The 12,770-nt window shown below is 42.8% G+C and overlaps 1 protein-coding gene across 5 annotated transcripts in view; it reads left to right on the forward strand.

Moving 5' to 3' along the window:
• LOC125382163 overlaps window positions 1–12,770 on the forward strand; it is a 67,802-nt gene that overhangs the window by 3,090 nt on the left and 51,942 nt on the right. For all 5 annotated transcript variants that reach the window (XM_048400665.1, XM_048400666.1, XM_048400663.1 and 2 more), the window contains exons 2-3: window positions 123–1,071; window positions 3,020–3,073. In XM_048400665.1, coding sequence (XP_048256622.1) covers window positions 147–1,071; window positions 3,020–3,073 — 979 coding nt within the window. In that variant the 5' untranslated portion in view covers window positions 123–146. The remainder of the gene's footprint in view (window positions 1–122; window positions 1,072–3,019; window positions 3,074–12,770) is intronic.

Below are 12,770 nucleotides of genomic sequence, written 5' to 3' on the forward strand. Positions count from 1 at the left end.
TGTGATAGAATGTTATATCGTTATCCTAACACATTGTAGGAACATTTAGAGGAATCACCAAGTAGGTTAAAAATAAATGGCAGTGTCATTATGATATGTGAAAACTTTAATTACGTCTTCAGCCTTAGAGCTGAACCCGCTGAGAAATGGACACAGAACAGCTGACAAGTTTCTCGGATGATGAGATGGAAGGTGGGAATGAAGGGGGTGCAGAGTTGCCGAAACCCCTCCAAGGTCCCTCCCTGGATGAGGCAGCTGGATGGGGGGTGGAACTGCACGTTTCACACGACGACAACGTGGACATCGGAGTGGACTTCCGAGAACAGACGTCTCTACCACCCAATGCTCGCCTGGACACACTCAAGGAACACGTGTTGAGATCGACTAAAGAATCAGCATCTAAACTGGAAGCCACGGAGAGGAAACTTGTAAATGCTGATGAGGAAGGTCACCATTTTGACCCCAGCGTTCATCATACTGATGTTGTCATTGTTGATGAAGTCACTGGCATCCAAACACGACATGGAGTGTCTGAGAACCAGCGTCCAGGGAGTATCAACACAAAGCAAGACAACCCATGTCCGCCATCTGTCCAGGATGAAAGTAGTTCCTGGCGACCCCCAGTCCCACCAGATCCAGTGTTGACTGGCATCGCTCCACCTTTGTCGGAAGGGAAGAAGTATCACGTTTTCTTCTCCTATGAATTAGCTGATCGAGACTGGGTCGACATGGTCAGGCAGAAATTGGAGGCCCCGGAATTCGGATTCAGGTGCAGCGTCCACGAACGAGACTTCCATGGTGGCAAGCGCGTCATTGAGAACATCACTGAGCACATCCGTATTTCTGAGAAGACTGTGATGGTTCTGACGCCTGACTTCACTCAGAGCCGCTGGTGTATGTTTGAGGTTGAGCAGGGGATGGTCCTGAGCCTGGAAGAGCGTCAACTCCTGGTGATCCCAGTGCTGGTGAAGGACTGCCCCATCCCAGACAGTATCAAGACTCTCACGTACATAGACGCTTCATCTGGTAACGAGTGGTGGCAGCGCTTCATAGATGCCATATTGTCAAGAGGTAGGGCTGCTTTAGATATATGATTCAGCAATTTGATAAATGATAGTTATAACTGATTCTGAGATTACAAGTAACTGTGCTTCATAATAAAGTGGTGTAAATGTTATGTTATTAAAAGTAACATAATATTTGGTCATTCGTCTGATCAATGTAATATCATAACAATGCTGTAGATAACGTCTCCAAAGAGAAAATATTGTGTTTAGAGTAACATTAAAATGTCTTGCAACTTCGTTTTGCGCCATTCCTGATGGCAGCAGACACACGGCGGGTAGACGTTGATGTTCAGCAAGCCGTTGACTTGCGAAAACGTTATTTTCGGTTAAACAAAAGTGTTTTCATGAGCACATGTTCGCTAAACAATCATTGTGTGCTGTTTTCATTCAAACACCACGTGTGTGAGTATCATGCTCACAACAAACTTGCAAACACCTAAATTATGCGCCGTGCATTAACATCCACGTGCACATTTTGAATCACGTACTTAAAGTCGAGGAGATGTATTCATGTATATGTATTGAAAGATGTATTTCAATTTCATCATAAATTTATTTTTATGTTACTATTATTTCCGTTAGTAAACATTAAGAGAGCATGATTTTAAGCTCTCCTTGTTATCGTCAAGTGAGAATGTCACAGATCTTCGTCAGTTGTCCATCCGTCGGTCCGTCTTTCCGCCCGTTCATGAACTTTTTTATCCTCATCTCCGGAACATGTTTAATAATTTTCGATAAATGTGTTCCAACTAGACCTATCTCCGACTGCAATAACATTCCAAAATCATTAGCAATCTCTGGTGAGAGCAGAATCATGAATTACTATTTAAGAATCGCTGTCAAATAGTGATGATCCCAGGTATCCGTGAAAGTGAGTGTATCCTGCCCAACCGATGGCACCATCACAAACACATGCAAAGGGAAGTCAAGTGTTCACCTAAAAACACGGTACATATGGCTTAACTGGGCAATTGCATTGGAAATAATCTTTGGTCACTGAAATTTTCGAATCTACAAATATACAGTTGAACTTGATTGTGTCGAAAGCAAATTTCCGAAACCCAAACATGTTATGAGAGATCACTTGTAATCTAGTCTAGTTTGTACCACGTTTCAAGGTCGATAACCATATTGTAACAAATGATGGAATATTGTGTGCTTGGTCTCGATTGTTCTTCACATTAATCATAACCATTAGGTGTAGTAAAGTCTTATCTAGTGTGGATTGTTACTCACTGCTATCAATGAAATATGACTAAATTCAGGGAACTGGAAACTATCAATAAAACATACCGTATTCGACATAATAAGCCCCCAGGGCCCTCTAAAAATTAGAAATAGGGGGCTCTTATTGGAATAATAATTTAGTGAAAAAAAACAGAGTGGAAAGATAAATATCGTGGTTTATGCTGACAGCCTGAAATGTTTACGTACGACAGACATATTTTTCCAGAATTTAATTGCCCATAATTAAGTATGTACATAACACACTAGTGCGTATTATACGCGAATAAATAAGTCTTGTGTACATTGATCAATCGGAAGGAGTGCTAATTAAGATTGTTCACTGGCCATTATATAAGCAAATATCGCCGTGGGCGCTTATTAGAGCGGGGCGCTTATTACGTCGAATACGGTAATTGTATCCAGCTTGGAATGGAATCGTTGAGACAGACTGAGTAGTGTGGGGCATCTCAAACCACCAGCTTCAGATGACGTAAAGAAGGTGAGCTTCCGTACCCCTGGTGCCTTGGTTGTATTGTGTTGTAATCAGTGCATGTGACACATTCCTAGCTAAACATTACTCTAATGTTCTAACAATCCTGTTGTAATCAGTGTATGTGACACATTCCTAGCTAAACATTACTCTAATGTTCTAACAATCCTGTTTTCTGATATGTGAACATATTTACCCATTGTATATCAGTTACATAACTTGTATATGGTTGCAGAGGAGGTGGTCAGTTTCTCTGGGACCAGGGAGGTAGCTATCCAGCCTCGCTACAGTGAGTACCATGTCTAACACAGCCACGCTACAGTGAGTACCAAGTCTAACACAGCCTCGCTACAGTGAGTACCATGTCTAACACAGCCTCGCTACAGTGAGTACCAAGTCTAACACAGCCACGCTACAGTGAGTACCAAGTCTAACTCAGCCACGTTACAGTGAGTACCAAGTCAAAATCAGCCACGCTACAGTGAGTACCAAGTCTAACACAGCCACGCTACAGTGAGTACCAAGTCTAACACAGCCACGTTACAGTGAGTACCAAGTCTAACACAGCCTCGCTACAGTGAGTACCATGTCTAACACAGCCACGTTACAGTGAGTACCAAGTCTAACACAGCCACGTTACAGTGAGTACCAAGTCTAACATAGCCACTCTACAGTGAGTACCATGTCTAACACAGCCACGCTACAGTGAGTACCAAGTCTAACTCAGCCAAGCTACTGTGAGTACCAAGTCTAACACAGCCACGCTACAGCGAGTACCAAGTCTAACACAGCCACGCTACAGTGAGTACCAAGTCTAACACAGCCACTCTACAGTGAGTACCATGTCTAACACAGCCACGCTACAGTGAGTACCAAGTCTAACACAGCCACGCTACAGTGAGTACCAAGTCAAACACAGCCACGCTACAGTGAGTACCATGTCTAACACAGCCACGCTACAGTGAGTACCAAGTCTAACACAGCCACGCTACAGTGAGTACCAAGTCTAACACAGCCACGCTACAGTGAGTACCAAGTCTAACACAGCCTCGCTACAGTGAGTACCAAGTCTAACACAGCCACGCTACAGTGAGTACCATGTCTAACACAGCCACGCTACAGTGAGTACCAAGTCTAAAACAGCCTCGCTACAGTGAGTACCATGTCTAACACAGCCACGTTACAGTGAGTACCAAGTCTAACACAGCCACGCTACAGTGAGTACCAAGTCTAACTCAGCAACGCTACTGTGAGTACCATGTCTTACTCAGCCACGTTACAGTGAGTACCATGTCTAACACAGCCACTCTACAGTGAGTACCATGTCTAATACAGCCACGTTACAGTGAGTACCATGTCTAACACAGCCACGCTACAGTGAGTACCAAGTCTAACACAGCCACGCTACAGTGAGTACCAAGTCTAACTCAGCCACGTTACAGTGAGTACCAAGTGTAACTCAGCCACGTTACAGTGAGTACCAAGTCTAACACAGCCACATTACAGTGAGTACCAAGTCTAACACAGCCACGTTACAGTGAGTACCAAGTCTAACACAGCCACTCTACAGTGAGTACCATGTCTAACACAGCCTCGCTACAGTGAGTACCAAGTCTAACACAGCCACGCTACAGTGAGAACCAAGTCTAACTCAGCCACGTTACAGTGAGTACCATGTCTAACACAGCCATGTAACAGTGAGTACCAAGTCCAACACAGCCACGTTACAGTGAGTACCATGTCTAACACAGCCACGTTACAGTGATTACCATATCTAACACAGCCACGTTACAGTGAGTACCAAGTCTAACACAGCCACGCTACAGTGAGTACCAAGTCTAACACAGCAACGCTACAGTGAGTACCAAGTCTAACACAGCAACGCTACAGTGAGTACCATGTCTAACACAGCCATGTAACAGTGAGTACCAAGTCCAACACAGCCACGTTACAGTGAGTACCATGTCTAACACAGCCACGCTACAGTGAGTACCATATCTAACACAGCCACGTTACAGTGAGTACCAAGTCTAACACAGCCACGCTACAGTGAGTACCAAGTCTAACACAGCAACGCTACAGTGAGTACCAAGTCAAACACAGCCACTCTACAGTGAGTACCATGTCTAACACAGCCACGCTACAGTGAGTACCATGTCTAACACAGCCACATTACAGTGAGTACCATGTCTAACACAGCCACGTTACAGTGAGTACCAAGTGTAACACAGCCACGTTACAGTGAGTACCAAGTCTAACACAGCCACGTTAGAGTGAGTACCATGTCTAACACAGCCACATTACAGTGAGTACCAAGTCTAACCCAGCCACGTTACAGTGAGTACCATGTCTAACACAGCCACATTACAGTGAGTACCATGTCTAACACAGCCACGCTACAGTGAGTACCAAGTCTAACACAGCCACGCTACAGTGAGTACCAAGTCAAACACAGCCACTCTACAGTGAGTACCATGTCTAACACAGCCACGCTACAGTGAGTACCAAGTCTAACACAGCCACGCTACAGTGAGTACCATGTCAAACACAGCCACGCTACAGTGAGTACCATGTCTAACACAGCCACGCTACAGTGAGTACCAAGTCTAACACAGCCACGCTACTGTGAGTACCAAGTCTAACACAGCCACGCTACAGTGAGTACCAAGTCTAACACAGCCACGCTACAGTGAGTACCATGTCTAACACAGCCACGCTACAGTGAGTACCAAGTCTAACACAGCCTCGCTACAGTGAGTACCATGTCTAACACAGCCACGTTACAGTGAGTACCAAGTCTAACACAGCCACGCTACAGTGAGTCCCAAGTCTAACTCAGCCACGTTACAGTGAGTACCAAGTCTAACACAGCCACGTTACAGTGAGTACCATGTCTAACACAGCCACTCTACAGTGAGTACCATGTCTAACACAGCCTCGCTACAGTGAGTACCAAGTCTAACACAGCCACGCTACAGTGAGTACCAAGTCTAACTCAGCCACGTTACAGTGAGTACCATGTCTAACACAGCCATGTAACAGTGAGTACCATGTCTAACACAGCCACGTTACAGTGAGTACCATGTCTAACACAGCCACGCTACAGTGAGTACCGTGTCTAACACAGCCATGTAACAGTGAGTACCAAGTCTAACACAGCCACGTTACAGTGAGTACCATGTCTAACACAGCCACGCTACAGTGAGTACCGTGTCTAACACAGCCACGCTACAGTGAGTACCGTGTCTAACACAGCCACGCTACAGTGAGTACCATGTCTAACACAGCCACGCTACAGTGAGTACCAAGTGTAACACAGCCACGCTACAGTGAGTACCAAGTCTAACACAGCCACGCTACAGTGAGTACCATGTCTAACACAGCCTCGCTACAGTGAGTACCATGTCTAACACAGCCACGTTACAGTGAGTACCAAGTCTAACACAGCCACGTTACAGTGAGTACCATGTCTAACACAGCCACGCTACAGTGAGTACCGTGTCTAACACAGCCACGCTACAGTGAGTACCGTGTCTAACACAGCCACGCTACAGTGAGTACCAAGTCTAACACAGCCACGCTACAGTGAGTACCAAGTGTAACACAGCCACGCTACAGTGAGTACCAAGTCTAACACAGCCACGCTACAGTGAGTACCATGTCTAACACAGCCTCGCTACAGTGAGTACCATGTCTAACACAGCCACGTTACAGTGAGTACCAAGTCTAACACAGCCACGCTACAGTGAGTACCAAGTCTAACTCACCCACGCTACTGTGAGTACCATGTCTAACTCAGCCACGTTACAGTAAGTACCATGTCTAACACAGCCACTCTACAGTGAGTACCATGTCTAATACAGCCACGTTACAGTGAGTACCAAGTCTAACTCAGCCACGTTACAGTGAGTACCAAGTCTAACTCAGCCACGTTACAGTGAGTACCAAGTCTAACACAGCCACATTACAGTGAGTACCAAGTCTAACACAGCCACTCTACAGTGAGTACCATGTCTAACACAGCCACGCTACAGTGAGTACCAAGTCTAACTCAGCCACGCTACAGTGAGTACCAAGTCTAACACAGCCACGCTACAGCGAGTACCAAGAGTAGAGAGAAAGTAATACCTTCCGGACAAAAGCATTCCTGTGGAGCGTGGAGCACCAACAAAAGCATTCCTGTGGAGCATAGAATTTCCAACAAATTCCTGTGGAGCATGGAGTTTCCAACAAAAGCATTCCTGTGGAGCATTGAATTTCCAACAAAAGCATTCCTGTTACCTTCCGGACAAAAGCAGCCCTGTGGAGCGTGGAATTTCCATCAAAAACATTCCTGTGGAGCAAAGAATTTCCATCAAAAACATTCCTGTGGAGCAAAGAATTTCCATCAAAACCATTCCTGTGGAGCAAAGAATTTCCAACAAAAGCATTCCTGTGGAGCGTTGAATTTCCATCAAAAGCATTCCTGTGGAGCAGCATTTCTATAAATCTACTCGTGTGTGGGTTTTAACCGCTGAACCTGTTAACCCTTTCACCGAAATCAATTCGTTTATAAACATTTTTCTCTACTTCATTCACGTTTCACTAAGTGTTAAAGACGCATAGAGTAAAGAAACAAACAAAAGCATTCTTGTGGAGCATACCACAGAGGTCAGTCAATACCTTTCACACAATAGAAGCAAATTTTGCTAAAGGAGACCAGCAGTAAGGCTGGCTCTGTATATATTCGCTCTGTTCAAACATGTAACTATGTCACCGCTCACTAGTATCAATACACTAGAGGTAGCTCTCTCTCTTACCCACTCTTTATACGCAAGAGTAAATCTATTCGTGTGTGGGTTTTAGCCGCTGAACCTGTTAACCCTATAACAATAACATTCCAGGATCAACGTGTCATCCACTTATTAAATGTATGGTACGATGAATACTCAGTAACCAATGAAACGCTAAGGAAGACAAAGTACACCAATGAAATTCAATTTTATAGAAGTTAAGCAGTGTTTAACTGTTGAAGCTTTCATTCGTGCTTAAACAGCGATCTTGTCAACAAGACGAAATCTTCACGCCAGTATACATCTCGAATCTGATCATGGGAACCCGAACAACTGACAAGTATGTATTTTTTTACACCAGAACTTCAGTGTTTAGTCAACATTTTTCTACTGAGATTGTTATTGAAGGAATAGCATTTAACTGTGCTGAGCAGTATTACATGTATAAAAAAGCTTGTATGTTCAGTGATTGGGAAACTGCGCATAAGATTTTAAAGTGTGTTTCTGCTGCTGAACAAAAACGTTTAGGTAGAAGTGTGAGATGTTTTAATCAACGCCAATGGGATGTTGTGAGTTCCAATGTGGTGTATGCAGCATCTTCAGCTAAATTCTCACAGTCTGTTTTTCTGAAGAAACAACTGTTAGACACTTTTCCCAAGATCTTGGTAGAAGCGAGTCCATATGATCGTGTGTGGGGTGTGGGTCTATCACTGCATGACCCTAATATTCTTAATCCATCTAAATGGAAAGGCAGTAATAGACTTGGTCAGATCTTAATGAAGGTTAGAAATGAAATAATGAACACAGAGTCAAGTGAAAACTGATGGTTTTAAATGTGTTACAGTGATGTAACTTGCTATTTTGAACAGCGGCAAGAAAACTACATTCTACTCATGGAAGCAGGTCATGCGGATGCCACACACTCTAAATGAACCAGTCATAACACGATCACCTGAGTGGTTTCAAGATAAGGAAGAATGCGTGAAAGATGCAAAGAGAAAATTTAAAGATGAATACAAGGCAACAAAGAGAGTCATTATCAAGAAGATGAAAACCTTACCACTCAATGCTGATGAAGTAGATATGGCTACAAAACTGAAACAAGCAGAGGATCTTCTCACGATGAGTTACTCTTTAGAAGTGAGTAAAATGATCAGTCAGCTCGCATGTGAAATGTGTATTCCTTGTCTGTTTAATGAAGAAGGTGATCCAATATTTTTGGGAGATCATTCTTGTCGCATGTCGGAGCAGGAGCAGGTTGATAAATACTTCAACGCGGCACTTGAGGATATGGACAATGAACTGGTAATAGGAAAATGGATGAAACTTGTGATTGATGATCCACATCTGTGCACAATGCCTGCTTTCAATTTAGTACCTTACCAGTGTAAGGACTATCGTGACAATACATTCAAATCACCTGAATGGGTGAATGGTTTGAAGCAATGTGTTGTAAAAATGTTGAAGTTGCAAAAACGCTTGTAGACTGTTTCCATGTCATATTATTTTATCAGTACCAAATGAAATGTGTGTGTGTGTGTGTATGTGTGTGTGTTTGTGTGTGTGTGTGTGTGTGTGTGTGTGTACTTTAGCAATATTCATACTATGAATAAAACATAAATTATGCTTACATCTTTGTTTGTCTTCTTTTGATAGTTATCAAATGGTTGTTCTTTAATAGGTGTCTGTTGTCAGTGCTTCTCTCATTTCATCATGAAGCCACAACAGAGAAAGGTGCTAACAAAGAAACAGGAGAAGATATTAGAAAGTTACTATTTTAACCCGCTTGAACCGGGAGCTTTTTATGGACCTGAGAAACTTCATAGCGTTCTGAAATTAGATCGTCAACCAGATCTCAGACTGAGCACTGTGAGACGTTTTCTGAACAAACAGGACGCCTACAGTTTACACAAGCCACCCAAACAGAGATTCAAAAGGCTGAGAGTTCGAGTGAATTCTATAAATGAAATGTTTGATGTAGATTTGACTGACATGACTCGTTACAGCAAGGAGAATAATGGCGTGCGTTATTTACTGGTAGCTATTGACATACTGAGTAGGTTTGCTTTCGCCCTACCTTTAACAAATAAGAGACCAGAGACAGTATTGAAAGCTTTTAAAGAAATTATTCAGGAACGAAATCCAATGAAAGTACGTGTGGATGGTGGTTCAGAGTTTAAAGGAGTATTTAAAGATTTTTTAGAAAAACACAATATCACTCTGACTGTTGCACATAATGAAAATATCAAAAGTAATTATGTGGAACGATTCAACAGAACACTGAAATCACTTATTACTCGCTACTTGACCCATAATAACACCAAGTATTATTTAGATGCACTACCCAAGTTGATGGACAATTATAACAACACATTACATTCTTCTTTGCCCAACCTTTCACCGGTTCAAGTCAAGAAGAAGAATGAACTGAAAGTATGGGAACATTTGTATGTGAAGCCGTTGTTACTTAAAAAACAAAGCTCCAAACACAACCGGTCAAAGGCATTTGTATTTAAAGTAGGGGATCTTGTTCGCATTCCATACCTCCGGAGACCTTTCAGTAAGGAACTTGATCTGAAGTGGACTCAAGAGCTGTTTAAGGTGGTTAGACGATACAAGAGACAAGAGATAGCACAGTATAAGATCAAAGACTTTCATGATAAACTGATAGAAGGTACGTTTTATGGCAATGAGTTACAAAAGGTGGAGAAAAAGGAAAATGTTTTGTGGCAGGTAGAGAAGATTTTAAAGAGAAAACGTGTGAAAGGGAAGACCTACCTGTTAGTGAGGTGGTTGGGCTGGCCGAGTTCCTTCGATTCTTATGTGGAGGAAAGTGAACTGAAAGATATCTGATGGAAAGGTACATATTTCTCAAAAGCTCAGACTCCAAACGATCTTATTTTAATGAGAATACGCCTTATCATTTTCGTGTTAAACTAAATCAAAGGTTGAATTTTGATGGATTCTGGGTTGTGTCTTTAACGGAGATTAATTTTGGTAAACTTGACATCACCCACATGAATGATCCATATGTGGACGTGTTATGCAATCTGTGTGATAGTTCTTTGGCAGGTGAACAGCAGTTGCCTTTATTGAGACGGCTTGATCTCAGACAAGGTCCTTACTATAGCTTTGCATGTGAATACAATATTCCGATTAAAGTCAAAGAATCTCCACACATAGAGGTGTGTATAAAGGCCAGTAACGGCATGTCACACTCATTTCTAAAGGAAGTGACATATGTGACACTGCACTTGAGACGGTATCCCTTCATTGATTAACCATGGAGTCCACACCTTTGTATGTCCCTGATTATGTCAAATGGACCCACTATTTCAAGAAACACATGAAAGGAACATCTGCCTTAGTGAATGGTAAACCACAGGTGAAAGTGATCCCGACACGACTTCAAGTGAAGACTGAAGAACCCAAGATCAAACTGGAAGTAACATCAGAGACGCAGAATATTGTTGAGAGAGCCAATGCCAAAGAAAAGCGACGGAAATCTTTAAAACGAGCTGCAGGTGACCAAATCACCACTTCAAAGAAGATCCGTCAGACAGATAACATTCCATCAAAGACCGCTAAGGTTCTCCAGTGTACCCCTATTCGAGAAAACGACGTTTTCGGTTAATCATGTCACTGTTGAATGATAAAGACTTTGAGGAACTGATACCACCCTCTCTCAATCTGTTTATTTTACCTCCATACCAGACCAGCATCCATCAACATTATTTTGATGAGGTGCGTCCACTCAGTCAAATCAATGATTCTTCACCATTGGAATTTCAAGTAACGAATGCTGGAAGTGATTACATTGACCTGAACCGTACCCGCATACATGTGAAGCTCAAGGTGAAACATGCAGATGGCACTGATCTTGAGGACAAGGAACATATTGTCCCTGTCAACTTGTTTCTGCAGGCTCTCTTTTCCCAGGTGTCAGTGTATCTGCAGAATCAGTTGGTATCTTCTACAAACAACCATTATGCTTACAAGAGCATGATGAAAACTCTACTCAACTATGGAACAGAAGCTAAAACTTCACAGCTGTCATCTCAACTCTTCTACAAAGATGTGTCTGAATCTATCAATGATGTAGAATCGACCGATCCCTACACTGGTCTCAATACAGGAGTGCAATCTCGTGGTGGTTTCATTAATAATAGTAAAGTCTTGACCATGTCGGGGCCATTGTATGAGGATATCTTTCACATGAACAGACATTTAGTCAATGGAGTGGATTTGACAATGAAGCTGTACCGCTCCTCACCCCAGTTCTGTTTGATGAGTGGCAAAACAGGTCAAGATTACAAGGTAGAAATTCTGGATACCTACCTGAAGGTGTGTAAACTGAAAGTCAATCCAGCTCTTATTTTGGCTCACAACACCTTGTTTCAAGACAGCAATGCTCTGTATCCTTACACCAAAAGCGAGGTCAAGGTGACAAGCATCCCCACCACTCAACTGACACATACCATTGACAATCTGTCGAATCCTATTGCTAATCGTTACATTGTAGGCTTTGTACTCAGCAACAGCTTGAATGGATCTTACACTGGTAACCCCTACAACTTCCAATCTAGTATGGTGAAAAACATCAGCCTGTACATCAATGGTGCCAGTGTCCCAGGACGTCCCATGCAGGCAGATGATGTTGAGTCCTATGTGCAGATGTTTGATGGGATGTGTCTGTGGAAAGAAAATACAGGAAACGGAATCACTCGGAGCGACTTTTTGCTTGGGAGTGCCCTGTTCGTCTTTGACATTGATAAAGTATGCAGTGAAACCGACTATCTGAATCTGTTGAAATCTGGTAGCACCCGATTAGAAATCGAGTTCAAAAACGCCCTCACTGAAACACTCAGTTGTGTTGTTCTGAGTGAAAGAAATTCCCTCATTGAAATTGACAAGACCAGGAACGTGTTTGTGAAGTAAAAAACATGAAAGCCTCTGACCTTGCATGTGCTATTCAAAGTGACTCCATCTTAAAGTACCAGGTCTTAGGTGTGTTTGCCAAAGATACTTTACCTGTGCTAACTAGTGTCATGCTTGCACGTGGAGTGGGTCTCATTGTCAATACTGAACCATCTGGAAGACTGGGTCGTCACTGGGTGGCTATGTACTTCAAAGGAAATACAGGGGAACTGTTTGACAGTCTGGGTGAGCCAGTGAATTCCGTTTTTGACTTGTTCTTAAAAACCTATGTCAATC

Source organism: Haliotis rufescens, unplaced genomic scaffold (assembly GCF_023055435.1).
Source record: "Haliotis rufescens isolate VD_foot unplaced genomic scaffold, xgHalRufe1.0.p SCAF_2, whole genome shotgun sequence".
Lineage (NCBI taxonomy): Eukaryota > Metazoa > Mollusca > Gastropoda > Lepetellida > Haliotidae > Haliotis > Haliotis rufescens.